The sequence below is a fragment of the Aristolochia californica genome, unplaced genomic scaffold (assembly GCF_029961685.1).
Source record: "Aristolochia californica isolate CCGP_79_NKW_82.1479 unplaced genomic scaffold, dmAriCali1.0.hap1 SCAF_7, whole genome shotgun sequence".
NCBI lineage: Eukaryota > Viridiplantae > Streptophyta > Magnoliopsida > Piperales > Aristolochiaceae > Aristolochia > Aristolochia californica.
In genome coordinates, this window is record NW_027182268.1 from 40,634,463 (window position 1) to 40,660,549 (window position 26,087).

The 26,087-nt window shown below is 38.1% G+C and overlaps 1 protein-coding gene across 1 annotated transcript; it reads left to right on the forward strand.

Annotated features, from left to right (window-relative positions):
* The first annotated feature begins 16,106 nt into the window (after positions 1-16,106).
* Positions 16,107-25,517, forward strand: LOC137937063 (protein FERTILITY RESTORER RF2, mitochondrial-like). Its single transcript, XM_068782100.1, has 6 exons — positions 16,107-16,180; positions 16,279-16,371; positions 18,676-18,751; positions 19,748-19,899; positions 24,606-24,681; positions 25,154-25,517. Exons 3-6 carry the CDS (start codon positions 18,694-18,696, stop codon positions 25,348-25,350), a joined length of 483 nt encoding a protein of 160 aa, XP_068638201.1. The 5' UTR covers positions 16,107-16,180; positions 16,279-16,371; positions 18,676-18,693; the 3' UTR covers positions 25,351-25,517.
* Positions 25,518-26,087: the final 570 nt, after the last annotated feature.

The window sequence follows — 26,087 nt, forward strand, 5'->3', positions numbered from 1 at the left end:
CGTGCTGTTCTCGCCACGATATCACCCGTCTTCAGAAACATGCTCTCCCACAATCTCAAAGAGAAGGAGCTGCCCGCCATTGACATCTCTGATATGTCCATTGAGGCTTGTAAGACCTTTCAAAACTACATCTTGTAAGCCTTAAATATGATTTTTTAATAACAACATGAAATTCATCATATAAATTAAACGGAAGCTAATTCATACCTCCTTTCATACGTTTCAAATTCCGTTCTTTGTTCGGCGTTTCCAATCTCTGAGCACTCACAGCGATGACTCAACTGAAGGGTCTTGAGTGACGAGACAGGGGACCGAAAAACCATTAACTGAAGCCAACCTCCCATCAAAGTTATTCATGGTTTCGTGTTACCGAGGGAGTTGCAACTGTAACTGCCAGAAGTTTGAGACCACGTTAATGAGAAAACCGTTTCTCATAAAAACGGTTAACATTCTCCCACTTGGTCCAAACTTCTAATATAATCTTAAACTCATCGATAATCTAAATTTAAGTAATAAATACATGAATCATGGCGATAGGTCCTCTAATGACGAGGATTATCTTCCATGTATTACTATGTATGTATAACTTATACTTTATGAATAAACCCTATGTTTACTCTTGGTCCAACACAGATGAATTTTCTCAAAATTAAAATGCACATAAATATGAGAAAAAACATCACATTAATTAAGAATTTCACTGAAATAACATTGTTCATACAATGAAAAATTTACATAATGGAACCAAATCCCATATTCACAACATGATCCTTGAATTTAAACGGTGGCATGCCCTTAGTCAAAGGATCTGCGATCATTAAGTCAGTGCTGACGTGCTAAATGACCACTTTCTTTTCTTTAACACGTTCTCTTATGGTCAAATACTTTATGTCGATGTGTTTACTTCGACTTCCACTTTTGTTGTTTTTGGCCATAAAAACAACAGTTGAATTATCGTAATATATGCTTAATGGCCTAGAGACAAAATCCAAAATTCTAAGCCCATAAATGAAACTCTTAAGCCATATACCATGTGAAGTAGCCTCAAAACAAGAAACTAACTCGGCTTCCATAGTGGACGTGGCGGTCAAAGTTTGTTTGGCACTCCTCCATGATATTGCTCCATTGGCCAACAAGAAAATGTATCTTGATGTTGATTTGCGGGAATCAATACAGCCAGCAAAGTCAGAATCTGAGTAACCAATGACTTCTAAATTGTCCGTTCGCCTATCCATCAACATGTAGTCTTTGGTTCCTTGAAGGTATTAAGATATGTTAAAATAAATATTAAATGTAATTTATATTCATAATTATTGTATAATTTGGGATTTGTATATAGGGTTATTTGATTAGGCTTAATGGGATGAGGGGGTATTATCTTGGGCCCATGGGCCATTTTGTAACAGGAAAACCTAAAGGATAAATACTTAATGAAAGGGGAAAAATCTCCAACGGAAACAATTTTGGATTGATCTTCGTGTGTTTCGTTTCGCCATGAAACCAGTGAGCTACGCTCTCTCTTGTGGATATTTGGGCTGTTCCGTCAGTCCCTTGATGTTGTTTTGTCATGGTATCAGAGCTCTGAAGAGTAACCGTTCGACGAATTTTTTGTCTGACGACATGCGTTGTCCGACCATTTTTTTTCTCTTCACATTCGGCATTGATTTTGGGCGTTGTTGGAAATACTTGTCGGGTGGTTCTGTTGCCGGACAAGTTACGGAGGTTCCGTTACCAAGAAGGGGGTTCTCGCCGGAAGGGGAAACGAAAGGGGTTGTCGGAAAGTATTCTCCGAGCTCGGAAACGTTGTGGTTCTATCGTCGGAAAAGCTCCATCGGTGGTTTCGTTGCCGGAGAAGCTACAACGGGACGGGGGTTCTTGCCGGGACACTCGTCGGAAGGGGGAACGAAGATAAAAAAAAAAATTTCTCCCGCGCGTTCGTTTTGGGTGATTATTTGGCATATGGTTATTTTGCAATTTGAGAATCTTTGGGGGCCACTTTGTAATTTCTAAAAGTTTGGGGGGCCATTCTGGAATTTCTGAAGGTGCGAGGGTGGTTTTCAAATTTCTAACAGTTTGGGGGTCTAATTCGAATTTCTGTTAACTTGGGGCAACTCTTGGATTTCTGTAACTGTAGGGGTCTATTTGCAATTTCAAAAAAGTGGGGGTATATTTAGAATTTCTTATCTTGCGGGGGTGCATCAGGAATTTTGCTAGATTCAATTTTATCGTGTCAGCAGATAAGTCTGATTTCGTTCTTATTCGGTTCACGGGCAAGAACTACGGTACTTGGGAATTTCAGTTCCGGTTATTTATTCAGGGAAGAGGTTTATGGGGTCATATTGATGGGAGTGATCCGGCACCTGGCGATGTTGACACATTGTCAAAATGGATCATCATGGATGCTAGAGTTATGACTTGGATACTTGAATCTCTTGAGCCTCACCTAGTACCAAATCTGAGGCTTTACAAAATGCCGTCGATATGTGGAATTACCTCCACAGGTTTATCGTCAAACCAACACGGCCCGTCGATTTCAAGTTGAATATGAACTTGCAAATTTCACCCAAGGCAGTCGTTCAATTGAAGAATATTTCTCGGACTTCCAAAATCTATGGGCTGACTACACTGACATTGTTTACGAGGATGTCCCTGCTGCTGCTCTCTCTGTTGTGCAAGCTGTCCATGACACCAGTAAACGGGATCAATTTTTGATGAAGCTTCGTCCCGAGTTTGAGATTGCTCGATCACATCTGATGAATCGTCATCCGGTGCCGTCCCTAGATGCATGTTTGAGTGAACTTCTCCGGGAGGAGCAACGCCTTACTACTCAAGCTGGCATGGAACCTCGCGTTCAGGCTGATCTCTCGGCTCCTGTAGCTTATGTAGCACAAGAAAGGCCTCAGGGTCGAGACACCAGTTCTGTTCAGTGCTTCCACTGCAAGGCTTATGGTCACTTTGTTTGGGACTGCCCCAAGAAGTCGGTTCTATTCTATAGCTACTGTAAGAAGCCGGATCATCACATCACCGTTTGCCCTACACGACCTCCACGGAGGAAGCCTACAACTTATCATGCATCCACTGGTACATCTAGTTCTGCCACATTGCCGCCTGCCGTTTCGGTCCCTATCATTCCTGTTCCACCAGCACCTACCAGTTCCACCACTCTCACTCCTGAAATGGTACAACAGATGATCATTTCTGCCTTTTCTACTTTTGGTATCTCAGGTAAACATAACCTTTCTACTCAACCATGGTATTTTGATTCTGGTGCCTCTAACCACATGACCAACAATGTGGTATCTCTTTCGAATGTCCGAAAGTATGATGGCAATCTGCACATCAACACTGCTGATGGCAGCACTCTGCCTATCAGTGTTGTTGGTAATCTCTCTCCATCTTTAGCTGATGTCTTTGTGTCTCCTGACCTGTCGACAAACCTTTTGTTTGTTGGTTAATTGGTTGATAAAAACTGTAATGTTCAGTTTTCTTGCTTTGGCTGTGTTGTGCAGGATCAAGTGTCGGGGAAAGTGATCGCGAAGGGGCCTAAAGTGGGCAGGCTATTTCCACTTAAAGTCTTTCTATCCACTGTTATTCCACGTTCTCCTATACTTTCTTTTGCTTGTAATGTTGTTAGATCTGGCCCTAAGTTATCGCATAGACGTCTAGGCTACCCAAACTCGGCTGTACTTCGTACATTATTTAAATCGGGTTTATTAGGCAATCAAGATTGTACTTCTCGTGACACGCCTTTTGACTATTCATCATGTAAACTTGGCAAAAGTAAAAATCTATCATTTTCGCATCATGCCTCCCACTGCTTTGACCTTATTCATAGTGATGTTTGGGGAATTGCTCTCGTTATCTCGCATGCACACATTAAGTACTTTGTCACCTTTATTGATGACTTTAGTCGATTTACCTGGGTCTACTTCCTACGAGCTAAATCTGATATTTTTGTCGTTTTTAAGAGGTTTCTTGCACTCATTGAAACCCAGTTCTCCGCTCACCTTAAAGTACTCCCCTCTGAATCTGGAGGGAAGTACATGTCGGCAGAATTCCAAAAATTTCTTCAAAACAAAGGCATTATCTCTCAACGTTCTTGTCCCTCGACACCCCAACAAAATGGTGTTGCTGAGCGCAAAAATCATCACCTTCTTGATATGGTCCGCACCCTTCTCATTAAATCATCCGTTCCTCCTAGGTTTTGGTGTGAAGCTCTCTCTACCTCCGTCCATTTAATTAACCACCTGCCTTTGCCTGTCTTGCATCATGTCTCTCCCTTTGTTAAATTATTCGGTTATTCTCTGTCCTACACAAATCTTCGGACGTTCGATTGTGTTTGTTTTGTGCATTTACCTGATCATAAACGACATAAACTTACAGCTCAATCCGTTATGTGTGCATTTCTTGGGTATGTCGGTTCTCAAAAGGGTTATGTTTGCTATAATCTCAGGCGAGTCGAGTCCGTGTTTCTCGGAATGTGGTCTTCTTTGAAAACCAATATTTCTTTACCTCTCAAGTTACACTTTCGTCTACCTCTTTTTCTAGTTTGTCGAGCTTTTATGAGCCTCAACCCACTGCTTCGCTGCCCTCTTCTCCTTCTGACCTATCGCTTGCTCCTGATCCTCCCTCTGCTCCTGCTCCCCTCCATCTTCGCAGATCTACACGTAGTTCTCACCCTCCTGACTGGTACGGTTTTCCCTCCCCTGTATCTCTGGCAGCTACTTTGTCTTCTATTTCCATTCATTTTGGATATAAACAGGCTATAGCCCATGCGTGTTGGCAAAAGTCCATCGAAACTGAACTACAAGCGCTAGAGGAGAATCACACCTGGGACATTGTGGCTTGCTCTCCCACTATTCGGCCTCTTGGAAGTAAGTGGGTCTTCTCTGTCAAGTTGCGTTCCGATGGATAGTTGGATCGGTACAAAGCCCGCCTTGTGGCCTTGGGACAGGCAGGAATATGAGATTGATTATGAGGAAACTTTTGCCCCAATTGCCAAGATGACCACAGTCTGTACTATCTTAGCCATTGCAGCCTCTCAATCTTGGCCATTGCATCAGATGGATGTGAAGAATGCCTTTTTCCACGGTGATTTGTAGGAAGATGTCTATATGAAGCTTCCCTCGGGTATGTCTACATCCTATCCTTATCACGTCTGTAAGGTACGACGTCCATTGTATGGGCTTAAACAAGCCCCCCGGGCTTAGTTTGAGAAGTTTCGTAGCACCCTTATCCTCCACCGGTTTACTCAGAGTTAGTATGATTCCTCCCTCTTTTATCATAAGTCTGTTGCAGGCATGGTCATTCTTTTGGTTTGTGTAGATGGCATCATCATTACTGGCACTGACTCTGGACTGATTACTACGCTTCATACGTTGTTGCATGCCACTTTTCATATGAAGGATCTTGGACGCCTCACCTACTTCTTAGGGCTGGAGGTCCATCACACACTCAAAGGTATTTTCTTAAACCAACATAAGTATATTCAAGATCTCATCACACTCGTTGGGTTGGAGGACACATCTTCGGTGGCTACCCCTATGGAGGTCAATGTCAAATATAGGAAAGATGAAGGGACTCTCCTTGATGATCCGACTATCTATCGACAACTAGTCGGGAGTCTCATCTACCTAACTACTCGCCCGGACATTTCCTATGTTGTTCATAAGGTCAGTCATTTTATGGCATCTCCTTGACACCTTCATCTTGCGGCCGTTCAACACATCATCCGCTATCTGCGCAACTCCCCTACTCGTGGTTTATTCTTTCCTACTAGCTCCGCGCTACATTTGGTTGCCTACAGTGATGCTGATTGGGCAGGGTGCCCCGATACCCATCGCTCTACTTCAAGTTGGTGTATGTTTTGAGGCGATGCACTGATTTCTTGGAAATGTAAGAAACAAGATCGAGTGTTCATGTCATCTACCGAGGCCGAGTATCGTGCTATGTTTACTGCGTGTTCGGAAGTTATTTGGCTCCGCGGTCTTCTTGTTGAGCTCCAGTTTCCTCAGCCCTCCTCTACACCGCTTCATGCAGATAATACAAGTGTTATACAAATTGCAGCCAATCCGGTTTTTCATGAGCGTACCAAGCATATTGAGGTTGACTGTCACTCCATCCGCGACACTTTGGAGTGCCGGGTAATATCTCTATCGTACATTTCTTCGGATCTTTAAGTGGCCGATGTCTTCACCAAAGCATTGTCTCATCCCTGACATAATTTTTTGGTTGGCAAATTGTTGCTGGTTGACTCACCATCATCAATTTGAGGGGGGATGTTACGATATGTTAAAATGTATATTAAATGTAATTTATATTCATGATTGTTGTATAATTTTGGATTTGTATATAGGGTTATTTGATTAGGCTTAATGGGATGAGGGGGTATTGTCTTGGGCCCATGGGCCATTTGTAACAGGAAAACCTAAAGGATAAATACTTAATGAAAGGGGAAAATCCCCAATGGAAACAATTTTGGATTGATCTTCGTGTGTTTCGTTTCGCCGTGAAACCAGAGAGCTACGCTCTCTCTTGTGGATGTTTGGACTGTTCCGTCAATCCCTTAATCTTGTTTTGTCAGAAGGTCCCTCATTACTTTCTTTGCAGCTCTCCAGTGGTCTAACCTGGGATTCCTCTGATATCGCCCCAACATCCCAACAACAAATGCAATATCAGGTCTGGTACAGACTTGAACATACATTAGGCTTCCGACAGCAGAAACATATGGAATGTCCTTCATTTGTTCCCTTTCAATGTCGTTCTTCGGGCATTGGTTCAAATTAAACCTATCACCCTTCACAATGGGAGCTACACTTGGTGAACAATTCTTCATCTGAAATCTCTCTAACACTGTATTAATACAGGTTTCCTGAGACAGACCTAAGATACCTCAAAATCTGTCTCTATGAATCTTAATGCCAATGACATAAGATGCCTCACCCATATCCTTCATATCGAAATTGTTTCACCTCATGTAGAAAACCCTTATCATTGGTTGCTAGCAAAATGTCATCCACATATTAAACAAGAAAACAGATTTTACTCCCACTGACCTTCTGGTATATACATTGATCCATAATATTTTCTACAAACCTGAATGAAGAAATTACATTATGAAAGTTCAAATACCATTGGCGGGATGCTTGTTTTAATCCATATATTGACTTTTTTAGCTTGCAAACCAATTGGTCACCATCACTAGAGGGGAATCCTTCAGGTTGTTTCATGTAAACCTCCTCCTCTAGATCTCCATTAAGAAATGTCGTTTTTACATCCATTTGTTGCAACTCTAAGGCAAAATGGGTTACCAATGCCAAAATTATGCGCAAAGAATCTTACTTAGATATAAGAGAAAAAATTTCCTTGTAATCGATTCCTTCTTTCTGAGTGAATCCCTTAGTAACGAGTCTTGCCTTGTATCGCTCAATGTTGCCTAATGAGTCTTTCTTTGTTTTAAAGACCCATTTACATCCAATGGCTTTAAAACCACTAGGCAACTCAACAAGATCCCAGACTCCATTACTCTTCATAGAATTCATCTCTTCCTTCATGGCATTTTACCATAATTCTGATTCTTTGCAACTCATGGCTTCTGAAAAATACATGGGATCGTTTGCGTTCCAATGTCAGATGCTTGCAAATACACAATATAATCATCAGGAATTATTGATCTCCTGAGTCTAGTAGATCTTCTTAATGTAGAACCATTATTTTCCTGAAAAGTATGTGGTTCAACTAGTTGTTCAAAAGTGTTTGGTAACTCTTGAAGTACCTGATCTACTAGAATGTTGTCAGCATTTTGTGGAACTTCAATGATTGGGTGTTCAACACCAGTTTGTACTTGAGGGGTGCTGTGAACAATAACCAATCTATCACTTGAGATGGAAGGTTGAGATTCTGAATAATCATTTCTCAAAAATTATGTTATGAGTTGGATTCCTCCCACTGATCAAGTCATTTTCAAGAAATTTTGCATTTCTTGATTCCACAATTCTTGTGTTGTCAGATGGACAATAAAATTTGTAACCTTTAGACCTTTTAGCATATCCAATGAAATACCCACTAATGGTCCTTGGGTCCAACTTCTTCTCTTGTGGATTATAAATTCTCACTTCTGACGGGCATCCCCAAATGCGCATATGTCACAAACTCGGTTTCCAACCTTTCCATAATTCAAATGGCGTTTTTGGAACAACCTTGGTTGGAACTCGGTTTAATATATACACTGCCGTCTTAAGTGTTTCAGGCCACAAGGATCTAGGAAGATTGGAGTTGCTACGTATACTCCTCACCGTGCCTAATAATGTTCGGTTTCTTCTTTCTGCTACACCATTTTGGTCCGGAGAACCAGGCATGGTATATTGGGCAACAATCCCATGTTCTTGAAGAAACTTTGCAAATGGCCCTGGTGCTTGTCCATTCTACCATAATATTCTCCACCTCTATGTGATCTCATGATCTTAATTTGCTTACCGCATTGTGTCTCTCTACTTCAGCCTTAAAGATCTTAAAGACATCTAATGTTTCATACTTGTTATCAAGCATGTAGAGATACAAGTATCGTGATGAATCATCTATAAAAGAGATGAAGTATTTCTGACCATGTGAGTCCATATTTGGACTACATATATCAGTATGTATGATCTCTAATATGGTTGAACTCCTATTGGCACATTTCTTTGACTTGTTAGTCTGATTTCCCTTAATGCAGTCTACATAAGTCTCAAAATCAGTAAAATCTAGAGTATTAAGTACCCTTTCATTCTCTAATCTTTTAATTCTATATATGGAGATATGACCTAATCTCCGGTGCCATAATGTAGAGGAATCCTCATTAATAACATTTCTTTTATTACTAGTGTGAACATGCATTGAACCGTAAGTGGCATTGTTTTGTCAATTAATGCTATAAAGACCATCAGACAATGTACTATTCCCAACACAATCAGACTTATAATATAAACTGAAAGATAAGTCTGAAAAGGTAAAAGAATATCCATAAGGTACAAGCCTTGAAATTGAAATCAAGTTTCTGGAGAAACTTGAAACATAAAAGGTCTTTTCTAATTTTAAAACAAAACCACTACTTAAAGTTAAATAGCAAGTTCGTATAGCTTCCACATGTGAGCTCATCTGATCTCCCGAGAAAATGTGATGCTCACTTCCCACTGGTTTCATTAGGTTTTGCAAACCCTGCAAGGAATTCGAGATGAGGATTGTTGATCCATAATCAATCCACCAAGTGTAATTATTGATATTAACCATATTAGATTCATAACAAACAAATGAGGTTGGCGTACCTTTGTCAGCAAGTCATTTCTGAAACTTAGCGCATTCCTTTTTCATGTGTCCTTTCTTTTTACAGAAAAAACACTTGGAATCTTTCTTAATACTAGCTTGGGGGGGGGGTATTTTACCCTTCCCTTTTTGTTTGGCTTGATACTTGCCCTTTCCATGTGTTGCCAGCATAACACTTTCTCCTTGTTCCATCACCAGTCTCCCTTCCTCTTGAACACACATGTTCAAAAGTTCATTAACTGACCATTTATCTATATGTGTGTTGTACGAGATTTTGAAGGGTCCATATTGGTGCGGAAGGGAATTCAGAATGTAATGCACCACAAAAGATTCTGACATATCAACCTCAAGATTTTTTAATTGAGCCGCAATATCCCTCGTTTGCATGATGTGCTCACGTACACCTCTCATACTGGTGTGCTTTAGGGATGAAAACTTCATGTTAGGGTGCTTGCTAATGCCTTATCTGAAGTGACAAATTGAGCATCAATGGCTTTTAACAAGTCTTTGACATTTTCATACTGCTCAACAGAACCACGAATAGATCGCTCCCATAATTCATAAAGTGTAATTTCAGCTGCAGTGCTGGGATCAGTAATTACGGGTGGTTCGTCTTTCCTAATAGCATAATCTATGTCCATCCACCCTAAATGAAGAAGTATTCTCTCTTTCCATACCTTATAGTTATCTCCCTTAAGATCAGGGATATCACAACGAATATCAGAGAAATGTGCAGGTTGTACAACTGCATAAAATTACAAATTACATGTTGATGTTAAAAATGAGGCCTGAATAAAATATCATGCTTTACTAATGTAAATCATGTTTAAAAATCAAATCAATTGACATAAAAAACATTGCCTGTGGGCTAATTTTTTTTAATTCAAGCAGATTCAATATTCTTTATGAGTAAACTTGATGATAAAACTATCAAATTATTTATGAATTCATAATTCCTGTGGGTAAATTATGAATAATTTGATATTTTATCCTAATTAATATACTCAAATATAATAAAAGTTCGTGTGGGATAAAATTTACTTTATTAAGTATAATTAATTAAAATTAATTTATACTTTTTCTTTATGATAAAACTATCAAATTATTTATGAATTCATAATCCCTGTGGGTAAATTATGAATAACTTGATATTTTATCCTAACTAATAAACTCAAATATAATAAAAAATCCTGTGGGATAAAATTTATTATATCAAGTAAAATTAGTTACAATTAATGTCTAATATTCTTTATGTGATCCCAATCATAATATATAATTTTTATTAAGTTAAAGATGTTGTGGCTGCTCTCTAATTAATAAAAATTATATGGATCACTAGACATTAAATCTCATAAATGTATGAGAATAGCATGAATTGCGTAATTGTAACTTACACTAATATGTTATCATTATGCACAAAATATTCTCATAAAATATGCATAATTAAAAACTACAATATTATGCATAACTTTAATTTCATGCATTTACATATATGCCAAAAAATGCATAAAAACTATAACAGGAAATAAATCTAAACATTCCAATATACATAACAGCCGATGGCCAGTGGCCTAATGGTCACTGGCGCAACTTATTTTCCCAGCGCGCGGGTTCGTATCCCGTTGGGCCAAAACCAATTTGAAGTACCAAGTCGGCTCGGTCTAGGAACATCGAACCAAATCAACTCGTCCGAGTAGACTCGACGATTTCTTTTTTTCTGAGTCAACCCGACCTGAGTCGTGGTTGTCAAGTTGGAATGGCGAGTAGCTGAAGACTCGTCCCGAGCCAACTCGTCCGGTATTTATAAAAATACCTTATGATTTTAATTAACATGATTTTGCGCACTGGAGGTCGTCTTCAACCTCCGACCGCGCGCAGAAGGAAAGTTGGCCAGCGTTCTTTCAAGTCGTCGACGTCGGCAAACTTGTCGGAATGGTTGTCGGCGTCGGCGTTGCGGTCCCAACGCTCTAAGGCGTCGTGAGAGAGCCGCCGCGGTGAGCTCACATAGAGCATACAACGACAAGCTTCGTCGGCGTTCTGTAAGTTGTCGATGCCAGCAAACCGTGCGAAATGGTCGCCGACACCGGCATCATGCTTGACGCTGGTTGTCACCGATGCCAGAGCCCCGACGCCACAAGCAGTGAGCGCATAATTGGTTTTTTAAAAACAGAACAGAGTCTCTCGGAATCGAAACGCTGGATCAGAGGTCTGCTTTGATACCAATTGTAAGCCTTAAATATGAATTTCTAATAACAACATGAAATTCATCATATAAATTAAACGGAAGCTATATCATACCTCCTTCCATACGCTTCAAATTCCGTTCTCTGTTTGGCGCTTCCGATCTCTGAGCACTCACGGCGATGGCTCAACTGAAGGGGCTTGAGTGACGATACAGGGGACCGAAAAACCATTAACTGAAGCCAACCTCCCATCAAGGTTATTCATGGCTTCGTGTTACTGAGGGAGTTGCAACTGCCAGAAGTTTGAGACCACGTTAATGAGAAAACCGTTTCTGTTAAAAACGGTTAACACATCTATGAGTTGCACTCCTGAGAGCAGGTGATGAGTACGACATTGTTGATTTTAAGGAGGCATGCCATGACAAACTTTTGGAAGACATCAACACGGAAAATGTTCTCGAAAGGCTCCAGAATGCGTATCTTTATCAACTACCGATACTCAAGAGTTGCTGCCTCCGCTACCTCGTTAACTTTGGGAAGATATTCGATATGCGGAATGAATTTAATGCTTTCCTGCAATATGCTGATAGGGAACTAATCACATAATTTTTTCTAGAAATTCTAGCTGCCTGGAAAGGTTTCTAAAATTTTTTGAAAAAATAAACAAGGATTTGGACCTTGAATTCGTCTGAAGTCCTCGAAGATGGATTGCTGTACAGGATTTGTTTTCTTTGAAGGAATTTTTTCCCCGTCTTTTACCTCATTAAGTTTATTGAATTAAAAGACCCATTGCAAGAACTTCTTCCCTCTTCCAAATTGCTCAATGAATTTGTAAAACTTAGACCAAGAAGGCAAGAACCAGGAAATGGATTTAGCTCTAATAAATACATTCTTGTATCTGTCGTGTGTGATAAACTTTTATTAATTTTAAAAGAGTGGTTTAGACTGTAACCAATATTCAGGAAAATCACCTTCCAACGCTCTTTAAAACAATTGTTATAAGATTTATCGTATCTTTTTACATGAGAGTCACTCATTTCAATTTTCAACCCCATAAAATAAGAGATAGCTAATAATTAGGCCCCGTTATTGCATCTGCTTGGAAATTCATATCCCCTAAAAAGCTATAAATAATTTTACTACGATACATATTTCCAATAAACCTTTAGATAAATGGACTTGTTAGTACCATTTGAAAAAAAATAAATGAAAAATCATAATTAGTCACATATTGTTGAAAGATGTGATGGACTGTCATTTTTACAGGAAGATCTTATACACCATTTGTAGCAAGTTGGCCGCATGATATTCTCTCACCTCCAACTTGATAGGGAAAGTTAGAAGATGGGCCCAAACAGACAAGACCAAGATAGATCCACACGTCCAAGTGTGAGGAAGATAGGTTCAAGCCCACAAAACCAAGGAATGCCCACACATCCAAGATAGGTGGAAGATGGGCTCAAGGCCCATAGGCACACATAGTGGTGGTTACGGGTGGCATTGAACCGAGCTGATTTGCGAGCGGCTCGAGCTCAACTCTATTCGATTTATCTGGATCTTGAACTTGATTCGAGATCCAGATAAGGCTCGTTTGAGTTAACAAGCCGAGCTCGACCGAACCATGGTTCGGTTCGAAAGCTCGCGATCTGGTTCATTAACGGGCTCGAGAGTTGGAAGAGAGAGAGGGGGGGGGGGGGGGGGAATTCTTCCTCCCTGCGTCACTACCAAGCCCCTCCTGTCCGTAGCTATGGCCACCTCTGTCGCCATTGATAGCTGATCGTCGACCGCCTTCACCACTGCTCGGTTCAATTTCTTCCTCCCATCATCTGCTTTCGCCTCTGTTTCCGTCGCTACCGCCTCCGTCGCAACCGTCATCCCCGACAACATGTCATCGTTGGCGCCGCTAGATCCCCTTCCCTTCACGTCATCTTTATGAAAAACCAAAGAGACCTAAGTTAAAAGGGATAAATAATTTCCCCCTCCCCTCGCACACAAAGATGATTTCGCACGTGCAACTTTCGCATGTGTGAGATCATCAGCAAGTAAAAATAGAAAGAACTCTTTCTTAAACTTCGGTTGTCCCTTCCTCATGGCTCTTGAATAAATTGAAAAAATATTTTAGTAAAAATACGTTTCTAGGGACTATTAGTGCTTCATGTTTTTGTGAAACATTTTTCTAATTGGAAATTCTTATTAAAAAATTATATAATTTTCTAAGTAAAATTTTCCTTCCAAGATAGGCTAGAAAACAATATAGAAAATTTTTAAATAAGTATTTGATAGTTGATGCTGTAATACTTTTAGCATGAGGCAATTTTTATAGCAATTTTGTGTTTGACATTTTATTTGATTAAAAATTTATCGCTAAGTATAGTAATATATTAGATTGATTATTAATTTTTATTTATTTCTCTAAAAGAGGCAATAAGAAGTCCATTTAAATTTCCTAAGAAAATTTTAAAATATTTCTTGTAATTTTCTAGTAAGTCATTAATAGTAATAGGATTTTATTTAAATATTTTTTTTGGAAATATGTATCCTAGGAAAAACATTTATAGTTAAATGTTCAACCAAGAGCACTAAGGAGGCCATAGTAAATTTTTGGCTAGGTTAAAAAATTACAAAATAAGCTAGATAATATTTGGGGTAAAAAAAATTAATATTGGTGCGTTCTAATCCATTATCGAGATTCAATCTTGAACCTCCTCTATCATTTTTTTTAAATGTATGCATAATTTTATATATAATTTTTTTGACATATATTTTATGTAGAGTATTAAATGTAGGTTAAACTCGAACTCGGTTAAAATTATTAGGCTCAAGTTCGATTACAATTTTAGGCTCAAGGCTAGGGTCGGCTCTAGCTCGAGTTCGAAATATGTAAATCAAGTTTGGCTTGATCATTGGAAGGTTCAGACTCAACTGGATTCGATGCCAGCCTTATGCTAAATTTTAAGTAGAGGTCATGCCCAATTTTATGTAAAATGTATATATAATTTTATATACAATTTATTTGACATGTATTTTTTGAAAAATTGTAAATATATGTTAGAGCTCGAACTCGAGACATGTATTTTTTGAAAAGTTTTAAATAAATATTTAAGCTTGAACTTGGCTCGAACATGGTTAAAATTATTGGGCTAAAACTCAATAACAATTTTAGGCTCGAGGCTGGGTTGGGTTCGAATTCGAGTTCAAAATATTTAAATCAAACTCGACTCAAACATAGGCAAGTTCGGGCTTGGCTCGGCTCAATGCCACTCCTGGTGGCATGATGATAAATAAATAGTCATCTCATTAAGATGGCATTATGGCAATGATGTAATTATTAATTGGAAAGATGGAAGGGGAGGGAGACAGAGAATAACATGATCCAACATTGTTTTTACCACTTAATCTATTTGAAAGAAGAGAGATTTTGATGGAATTGAGTCAAGCCTCAGACAAGGGGTAGGGGTAGGTTTCCTTGCCTGGTCCGGACTGCAAACTCTGCCATTCTTAAGGACCTCATGCATGTATTTCAAAGACTTGACCTGCACAACCCTCTACACGATGCAGCCACCTTTTAGCGAATAAAGGCCCTGTTAGTGCCGTCGGTAAGTGAAATGCACTAAAACCCGTTATCGGGCGAAAGTGAATTAAAGTAAATGATAAATATAATTCACTTTCCTCCGTTTAGGCATAACCCGAGGGTCTCCGTTTAGGCATAACCCGAGGGTCTAGCTCTGAATTTACTTTCCCTCCGTCAATTAAATCGGGCTCTCGGAGGGCGGTCGAACGAAGGGTTTTTGGAGAAAAAAAATTCGGCTCCTCCCTCGCCCGCAACCTTCGGCGATTTCTATCGCCCCGTCTGCAACCTCCTCGGCGCTTTCTGACTCTCTTCCTCTCACCGTCCCCAACACCGACGACCTTCGGCGACTTCTTTTTCCTCTCCCCGACCTCTCCGGCTTGATTCGAAAGAAACTAGGGTAAAACCTTCTTCCTGGAAATCGATGGTTATTCTTCTTATTTTTTCTGAATCGTTCGTCTGTTTCTCATTTTAATTTTCGGCTCCATTTTTGAAATCGTTCCTCTGCTTCTGCAACCTCTCTCACTCGATTCGACAGAAATTAGGGTTCGTTCTTCTTGGTTCGGAATCATTCTTCTTGATTTGGTTGCCTTCTGCACTGGTTGCGCCTCTGCACTTTACATTGTGCACATTAACACAAATACTTGAATACTTCCTAGACTTGGTGGAGGATACTATCTTCAATACATCCCATCTCACCAAGGAAGGCCTCATGAAAGTATATGGGTGTTTTTCTTAGTTAAAATTTGATGGTCATAGGACTAGATACATAGTTAGAAAAAGAATGACGGAATGAGTCCATCAAATGTGATCAAGGAGGGGGAGAACACTGGTGGGATGGCTTGAAAGCAAGTGCGCCCTTTCAGACTCGCCGAAGATTACCGAACTTCTTCTTTGAGACCCTGTAGTATTCGTCTTTCTTAACCTAATTTTTTGACACATTTTCTTCTTCGCATATTGGCACTTGTCTGCTTTTGTACCACGAGTGACTGAAAATAAACTGGGAATTGGCTGATCTTGCGATTGGACCTGATTGAGAGCGAGCCAGCCGTAGTTTGACTGCTGCCTTTCCCAGCCATGGCGCCTCAGCCCCATCCCAGTTGATGAAGAAGAATGCTTGTCTTTTACAGTATGTTTTTTCTCTTTTTATGAGGCCATTGCTGCATCTGTGGTCATGAAATGGGCTCGCAGAATTTCATGTGAAATGGTTATTTTGAATTTTTACAGGGGGCGAGGAAACTTGATCTCACAAACTTTGATTTGGCAATAGAGGGTTTGAAGATTCTTTATGCTGATAAAAAGACACGTATTTGGATTCTGGTTTGGCTTTCCTGAAAACTGAACCATGATATCTAGTAATTCTAAATCTGTTTCCTTAAGAGTTTAATTTTCTCTATCGTATGAACTAATCAGGGAATAGTTCAATGCATTAATTATGCTTAGATATTATTTAAAAAAAAATGAAATCTTTTGCAAGTGAGCATTTCACACAGACAAAAGTACTTCTGTATTTGATTTTCCATCAAAATGGGTTGTCAGAGTGACCCAAGTGAACTTTCAGACGGAAATCTATAGACCTCAATTGACAACCTCTGTTCTGTTTGACAAGAAAGCAGAAGTCAGTGAGGATGATTGTATAGAATGCTGCAAGCTAGCTATGTCTGCCCTTAGAATGAAACAAAATTGCAGAGTGGAAGCATGAGTTAAATCGATTGATTAGTATATGCAAGCAAATGCTGAAGCCCGACCATGACCATTTTATTCGAAGTGACCTTCCCCCCAGCTTCTCCTCCCCAAGTCCTCGAACTACTCCCTCTCCCCCTCCTTGCTTCCAACCTTATCTCTACGTTATCCCTCTTCCTTTTTCTGAAAAAAATGCACCTCACATATTAAAACGGTTGGAGGCTATTCAAGGCGAAGACGAGAAAGAGAAAGGCTGCATAGAGCTCTTTTGGATACTCATCCCCTCACATGGAATCAAACCCAAAACCAGTAAGAAGTTGAGAAAGGATAGAAACCGATAGATTCAATTTGCAAAGCAGGATTTGGGGGAAGAGGGGAATGGCTGCATTCTTTGTGCTTTGTCAAAGGAAAACATCCAATGAAGGAGCATGTGCTAATTTTTCATGGCTGACCAGGTAGTATTAGAGGCACTCTGGCAGGTTCGGGCTGGACACAGAAATTTTTTTCTTTGGTAGGGAGAGAAGAAAGAACATGAGAGAGAGGAAGAAGAATAGAAAGAGGGGAGAGGAGCCCGGCAAAATTTTCTTCCCTCTCTTTCTTTTCTCTTATCTTCTTTTCTCTCCAGGATTCTTTGCTTCCAAATAACAGAACTGAACTTTCTTTCACCATTTCTTTTCTGTTTTTCTGCTGCCAAATGTACTCAAAATAGTTGTAGAAAGTCCTTGTCCAATAATGGCTCTCCATAATATACGAGCAAAACATAATGGCTGTTAATATGCTGTTTCATAGTCTACTCTTATTTACCGCTTCAATAAAAAAATTTACTAGTTGTCTACTTTTCCCAGAAATTGTGGAAAATTTAAACGAGGCACCTTTCTGAAGGTCATGAGCAGCTTTGCAACTAAGTTCTGAAAGATATTTCCATAAATATACAAGAGAAATTATTTGGCTCCATATTTGTCATGTTATGTGAGCTCTTAAATAAACTTCTTGATTGTTATAAACATCCATGCTTTGAAATTTTAGAAGCTGAATTATGTTCGCATTAAATTGATGCCATTGTGGGTATAGAACTTCAAATTTTCACTCCTCCACAGTTTGCCCTCTGTTGAATGGGAAAAGTTCCATATTCAAAGAAAAGTTAATGGGTTATGAGGTTGAGCAATATGCTTCATAAGTGGCTAGTCATTTTGGGATGGAACTGGGTTTAACCCAAAAATCCAACATGGTATCAGAGCAAGTTGTGTATGTGGGCTAAGGCGCAGTTTGTACTCGATGGGCTATATGTGTGTTGTGGGAGTCTATGGGCTCCATGAAGGAGTATTTGTGCTTCGGTAGTTGTTATGTGTAAATCTGGATGTGAATTGGAGTGTTGAGTGGGAAAAAGTCCCACATTGAAAAATAAGAAGAAGAGTTAATGGGTTATAAGGTTGAGAAATAGCTAAGTGGTTTGTCATTTTGGGATGGGACTGAGTTCAAGTTAAAAATCCAACACCCTTTTCTTAATTTTATCTTCTAATTTGTAGTCTATCTAAACCTGCTGAATCTGATATAGTCACATTAACTATTTGAAGTTTTCTTTTACAAGTTGGCATTTATGATTGCATTTATGTTTCTTTCAGTAGCTACATTGTTTGTGTTGTTGGAGGGTTTCTCTTTTTTCTTCTTTTATGAAATAATTTCTTGTAAAATAATTTTCACTTTATTAATGTTAGTTTCTGAATTTATTTTTACTTTTGAGGCCAACCAATAGTTGTTGTGGCAAAAATGTTTTTATAGCTCCAAAGGTTTTCTTAGTTTTTATGTCAAGCCATGCAAAGTGCTGCATTTTTTTGTGTTTTGGATTATCACAATATTTCTCAAGTCTGATTTCTATGTAAATCCCACATGATATAGATGTCTATTCTTTTTCCTCAAGAGCATGCTTTTTGCATTCTGTAGGTATTTACGTTCAGAGGGATGTCTTCTCTAAATGTTACTTTACCTTCAATCATGGTTTCGGCTCGGAGGCCTCAAGGTGCACTACTGTTTAATATGATTTGTTCATTTCTCTGTTTATTATGATATTAAAGTCTTGCATATTTTTTCCAATGTGATTTTCTTTCATTGTCCTCCTTTTCACTTGGTACTGTTCTTTTATTGTTTTCCCATAGCGAAAAGGTCCAATTGGAATAAAAAAATTCATCGCATGAGGGCAATTAAATTTATCTTTTTTTTTTTTTTTTGAGAGGGGCGTGGCGTGATTCAAACTCGCGACCTTCCGCACCTAATTTAAACAGAATACCACTAGACCAAACGGCCTTAGGTGCAATTAAATTTATCTTCTTAGCATCAAATTGTGATTCCTAGGTAAAGAGGTTGGTTCTCTTGAGACCACAGTTGGTGATGTTCTATGCAGTCTTATTTTTATTGTTGACTGCTATAAGAGGATTCCTATGGTCATTTCCAGTTTTTGTTGGAAGGTCTTATGTTCACATCACATAAACTATTTAAGAAAGACTTATGTCCAAAGAGTAAGAACGTTTACCAAAATGGCAATGAATACGTAATCTTGGTAATTGTTTGTCACTTCAATGTGCTTACAAGTTTCATCGGATGATGCCTTTCAGTATTTACCTTATCTTTCAGCTACATAGAACTGATGGACTAGGTTTTTTACTGTTTGTAATCCAACTCTCCAAAGGCCTATTGGTCCACTAAACGCCTCTGACTTACCAATTGTGATAGCTTAACATTGTCTTAGACACACACAAGCTAATTTAAATAATGATTATGACATGGCAATTTCAAATTCCTCAATCATTCCGAGTTTAAACTCTTATTATTGATTCCCTTTCTGACTGTTGGTCATCTATGTAATACGCTTGTTCCAGGTGGTGAGCTTAATTACTAAGTGAAGTTTGTTGTTGTTTTCTCACATTGTCATTATTCTGCTCTTGACTTTGGTGTGGCTAATCATGTTTTAAATTATCATTTTGCTCTGTTACTAAATCTTTGTCATAATTGGTTTCAGGAAAAACAGAAATTTGTGATAGGGGGACAGGTCAAGTTACTAAACATTGTCTAGGAGTACCTGGTTTGTGTTCTCAACCATTTCAGACCTGCATACCTATTTCACAGGTTCATCGATTGGCTTCATCTGCAATGATATGTGCTGCTGCTCTGGTGAGTGGTTTTGTTTTCTTTTATTTTTTCTTATTGTATTTTTTTCTTTTTATTATCTTACTTTTTTATGCACTTCAATCCAGAAATTGTTCCTTTTCTTTCTTTTTTTAAATTGATATTTTGAAATATGTCTGCTAAAAGAAATGCTTGGAGTGGAAACTAAAGAGCAAAGGAAATTGAAATTGGAAAACCTTGGAGTGGAAACTAAAGAGCAAAGGAAATTGAAATTGGAAAACCTGATGATTCTTGAACCAGCTATTTGCTACAGATTTTCTTGAATTTCCTTCACCAGCTGTTTGGTACAGCTTCCATCCACATTAAGAGCAGTGAGTGCACTTCTTTTTGGCTAGAGACCTGGGTTGGGGGGCAGCTGCTTGCAGACTCCTTTTCCATCATATTCAGGCCTGTTAGAGATATCAAAATATTGGTACAAGACTTGTCGTCGTTGCTGATTGCTTTTGTAATTGGAATCTTCACTTAAGATGTGCTCTGGTTCACACACTGTCACCTCCCAATATGCTTATGCCTGTGGCTATGATCTTAAGAGAAATTGCCTCATGGTTGTCTCAGGCTTCCCCAAAGGTCAAGCATTTCATCTGGTACAAAACTTTCCACATCTCTAGCAAATTGGAGGACAATCATCAATCATGTCGACCACTCCATCCCCACCCTTTCTGGATTGGTCCATACCTACTCTTTCTGGACGGGTCCTTACCTACTCTTGCTGGATGCATCTCTGCCCCAGAGGGTCAGTTGAAGTTAAATTTTGACAATATTTCTTGGAAAACCAGTGTCTTGCTGGAGGGGTAGGCATAATCAGGAACTCTGAAGCAAGCATCCTCCATGTTTTCTTTGCTCCTTTGGTTAATGCCAGATTTGAGGGCTCATCTCTAGGCCCTCAGACTCTTATGTAATCCACTTCTCCGCTCTCAGTTCAAAGGGGGCTCTTTGGCTGTTACCAGTTAGGCTATTAGAAGCAAGTGCCTGCCAGACAAATTTTTAATGTACTTTGATGAGTTAGAGGATATTTGTAGCACCCTTAGCATTTATTGGCTTCACACTCCTAAGTGCGCTAACAGCATCATCAATGCATTGGCTAGATAGGGGGTCACTTGACAAATCTTCATTGCCAGTTTTCCCTCCTACTGTGATATTATGTACTTTTTTGCTTTTCCCTCTAAAGTTTGTTCTTCAGGTTTGTACTTCCTCTCCAGGGGTTCTCTCCTTGATGAATTTTCCTTTCCCTCTTTCTTCAAAAACAGAAAAAGTAAAGATGCAACAAAACTTACACCTGATGCTATTAAGAAAAAAAAAAAAAACTACCTGACTCAGACTAAACATGACAAGAGGCATTGCAAAATAAAGAAGTTAAGTTTCTACATACTACTGTTCTTAAATTGAATCAGCTATATATAGTTTTGACTTGTAAAAGACAAATGTACTTCATAACAATGAAGATATGATTCCTTAATATAATTTAGATGAGTTGTGCAATGTGGGGTACATAAGTTATGTAGAACCTACTAGTAATTGTATAGAGGTGTCTTACGTTACCTTTTGTGGGTATATGTTAAGCTGATCCTGCATTACTTGGATGATCCCACATTTTTAATGAATCACAATTTTAATGTTTTGAGGGTTTTTTTTTTACCTTTTCAGTTTTTACATGTCTAAGTTATAGTTAACTATTGGAATTTAATAACTGGTGTATGTTGGTTATTTTGATGATATTATAGGAATATTTATGGACAGATTGAAACCCATAGGTGTGTGAGTATTTATGCTGTATTTTAGGTGTATTTGAGCAATTAAGTCAAGGGTTATTAGCAAATGCAGCCTGTTGGATGCCATAATTCCGAATATGGCTATCTAATGCCTTATTTACAAATAAGACCTCATAATAAAATTTAATGGCCAATTATAACATTGCTGTTAGGTGAACCTAACAGAAAATATTACTATAATACCCTATATTTTCTAATTTTTTATTTTATAAAAATGTTCATATGATTAATATGTCTATTTCTCTGCTAGGCCCCCTATCCTTCGTTCCCTCCTCTCTATGGTGAGGGAGGGAAAATTCTTGAAAATGTTTTGGTGAACTTGCCTATTTATATCTTTTTTAACTATTTGGCTAAATCAGAGCTTCTGCAACCAAAATCTGTTTATTTTCTTTCTTTTCTCATATTGTCTTCCATACTTCATTACGAGATACAAGAGAATTAGTCCACAAATAAATCTCGAAAATTCAACCAAAATTGACAACCCTAATGATGACTAGATTTTGTTCAAATTTTCGCCTTCCTAAAGGTTAATAAAAGCCAATTTCCATGTCACTCAATGAGCCTCCAAATGGATAGTAAGTGTCCTGTCTCTTGCAGTTAGACACACCACTGAGTGCAGCAACTGATCACCCTACTCTGATGATCAGATGATTTCAAAAACTTCAGGTTGACAGTATCTTTCTGGTTGTAATTTTCAGTAAATGAAGTACTGATAGAAAATCTCTCTTGCCAGAAAGGGTTGGAGGGAGGCATTCCTCCTTTTTGTGACGCCCCAAGTGGTGGCCACCTCCTGGATCTTACAGAAAGGGATGAAACACTTCCCTCTTCCTGTCCTCTGTGCTCACCAGGACAGAGAGAGGAGAGGAAGGAGTGGATGCTTTCCCCCTTCTTTGCTGAAAAGGGAAAGGAGCAAACATGTTTATTTATCTTTTTATAATAATATTTTCTTAATTGCTAACCTACCTTTAAGTTTAATGAATTCCGTTGGCTATGATCGTAACTAGGCCATATTCAGAAATACAATGTCTGGACGGTTTCATATGGAATTGTATCATTTATGGAGACTATTTTTTTTTTTTTTTAAACTACCTTTAAATTAAGGAAGGTAAGCTTTGGTGTGAATGGCAGGGTGTCAAGTGTTAGGTGCATGGGCAGGCTAAGCCCTTTGCGTCAAAGCCATGGTGTACTGACTTGCAACTTGGCTGAGTCTTAGTAGAGTTGGACTAGGAATGGAACAGCACCTGACTTGGTTGATGGTCTGTGACTTGGTCTGTGCAATATACTTCAAATGATGACAAAAGTATCTTTTAAGCAATGGAATGTATTAGACCTTTAATTCTTGCAACAATTCTATATTAAAGTGTTTAGATTGTAGGGAAAGTATTGTCTAGATCAAGGGATTAAGTGCTTTACTACTTCACTCATATTTGTGGCTTCCTTCTTATAGTTTGACCAATGTATTTTAATGTATATCACAAATATTTTATAATTCTAGGTTTACTTGTTTCCTTCTTTTTGTTTTGTCAGAGTTTTTTGACAAATATATAGGGGTGATCAGGAGTTGATCCTAATCACTCTGTGTTCCTTCTGATACAAACTGTACTGAGAGATCCAATCCAGAATCTAGAGGATCCGATATCAGTCCTATGTGAGAGGCTGTGAACTATGTGTCATGCACCTTTCACTTGTAATATTGTTGCCCTATACGTCTGTAGACAGTGGATAACCAGTTCAAATGGCATGGGATCATTAATGCCTCACTTATGTGCTGGTATAATTCATAAAGTTGAAGTCTCTCTGGCAGATATAAATGACTAAAAGCTATAAATGGGTGACTCTCTCTCTCTCTCCCTCTCTCTCTCTCAGCTACCAGGTATTCAGGGCCTAAGATCAGGCTGAAAGGCGTAATTGATGGAATATGGACTGAGGCTTTAGTTGAATGGCCACACCTATGGGCCCAACATGTCTTAAAATATGGGAATATTCAATTATGAAAACCATGATTCATAATTCCAATGGGGTGTGGTGAGAGTGGAAAATTGTCAGGCTGAAAAAAGATTACCTACATATCTGCTAAATATGTTGAACGTTTTAGTAATGATTAAGCAATTGGTGGGGTATATTAGTTTCTAATGCAAATGTTTTCTATACTTGTGTTCTGGTTATGCGTTCCCTGAAGCCTTTTTTTCAATGATTAAAACCTCAATCAATGTATATTATTATCATACTTGAAAAGCTTATTGTGGATTGTGTCATTAGAATCACTTCAAGTGGCATCTGTAGAGCATGTTCGGAAGTGTCTCATTTTCCACATGGAAACTGCCCAATTCACCATAGTGGCGGCAGGCATAAGCTACAGGCTGGAATCTAGGCAGTTTAGGCATAACACAAGCATAGGTCCTTAACATTTCTTATATTTAGATGTAACCAACTACAGTACTACTCTAATGGAATACAACCACTTACAGCTGGCCCATTCTCAAACCTTTATTTTCATGGATTGAGTTGGTTTGGCTGAAAATCTGTGATATGGTAAGCAATCCCTAGTTTGGGAAATATTTTTTTAAGAGCACTTACATTTATAAATAGGAAGATTAGCAACTTTTGGATTTTAGTAGACAGGCAACGGTTTCTACATTGATGTGCATTGGTGAAACAGGGAGATTCCCTGAAATCTTGGTGGTGTGGATTGGTGATTCTACGAACTTGGCTCTGTTTGGTTGGAGAAAAAGAGAAACAGGGCCTTGTCAAAATGAGAAAACAATGATATTAGGAATTACCTGAGTTTTTTCTATGTTGCATGGAGAAACTGAGATATTCTTGAAATTCTATGCTACCTGGATTTTTAAATTCGTTTATATGCATACATAATAGATTTAAAAAAAAATAGTTTACATAATTCTCAAACTTTTTCCTTTGCAGAATGCTAGATGTGGAGCAGAACAAACCCAAACAGTTACTCGGCAATCATCAACAATTACAATTGCTCCTGTACAAGGTAAGACTCTGCTTAAATGAGAGTTTTCTGATAGAGGAGGTTGGACCTGGTCGAATTGTGATTCACAACTTATTCATGCAGCCGGGGGTTTCTCTCCTTGTAGAACTTGTGATTTGTTCTTAAATATGAATTTAGTTTCTTTTTTGGTTTTCGTTAACTCATAAGGTTCTGTCTATTAATTGTGAATACAAAAACAAAGATAAGAGGAAATGACAGTTAGATCACCTATATTTGATGGCCAATTATAGTTTCAAATAATGATTATAATTTTTTTGTTAAACATATTATATATTTGGATACTGGCAGACTGATAATATGATTCAAGGGAATGACTGATTGGATCCAACTAATTTTTATAGTTATGATCAAACTTTTGCTTTAAACATTCTCTTTAAATTTAGAACTGTATTCTGATGTTCTCATTCTACCACATTAGGTAACTTTGAATGTTGTTTGCTTCTTTATTATTTAGGTAAAGAGAAATCCCCAGAACTGGATGATGGTGGAACTGGACTTCCCCCCAGGGATGATGGTGATGGCGGTGGTGGTGGAGGTGGTGGTTGGGGTGGATGGTCTGGAGGCTTCTTTTTTTTCGGCTTCCTTGCATTCCTAGGACTTTTAAAGGATAAAGAGAATGAGGGGCCATACCGAGACACTCGGAGAAGATGAACTGCATGCCTGTAGTTGTGATTAACTTTGTAGAACTGTGTTTTATTTGTTGCAAAAGTTGCAGTTTATTCACTGTTATAATATTTAATTTGTTCCAGTTACCAAAACGAATGAAATATATAATATTTAATTTGTTCTATTGTTTGAGGCAAAAGTGGAAATTTGATGGCGCACAATTGATGTTGTCGTACAGAATGTTTGTTATTAATAAAAAATTTAGTTTCTGTTTTAATTCCTGTGTTTTTAATATTAGTAATTATGTTATAAAATTATAATTTATTTTTATTATAATTTCATTTATTATTAATTAATTAAATTTATTTATTTATTTCAATTTAAATAATATATTTTATTAAACTTTTTATTTTGTTTTGAAAATATTAATTAATTTAAACATTAAGATAGATAAATTTATTATATATATATATTTTAATTTTAAATCTAACTTTTTTGGTAGATTTTTGTCTCAATATTTTAATTTTAAATGTAGTTTTCTGTTTATTTATTTTAAAGTTATTATTATATATTTATTTTAAATTTTTTATTTTAAAATTATATCTACTGTTTTTTTTTATTTCTATGTTACAATATGTAAATTTTGTTTAGCTAAAAATTATAATAATAAAAACTACTAGGGCCTCATTACAAAGGTCCAGATTTCTCAACCCTAACCCCAATTTGATCCAACCTATTGCCATCACAAACTCTCCTGTGGGTTAAATTGGCTTTTGATCTCA

Coding starts and splice junctions, on each gene's coding strand:
- LOC137937063 (XM_068782100.1), top strand. CDS start 18,694: ATGTCTTCTCTAAATGTTACTTTACCTTCAATCATGGTTTCGGCTCGG. Junction 18,752..19,747: donor TTCGGCTCGGAGGCCTCAAG/GTGCACTACTGT, acceptor AATTGGTTTCAG/GAAAAACAGAAATTTGTGAT. Junction 24,682..25,153: donor TACAATTGCTCCTGTACAAG/GTAAGACTCTGC, acceptor TTTATTATTTAG/GTAAAGAGAAATCCCCAGAA.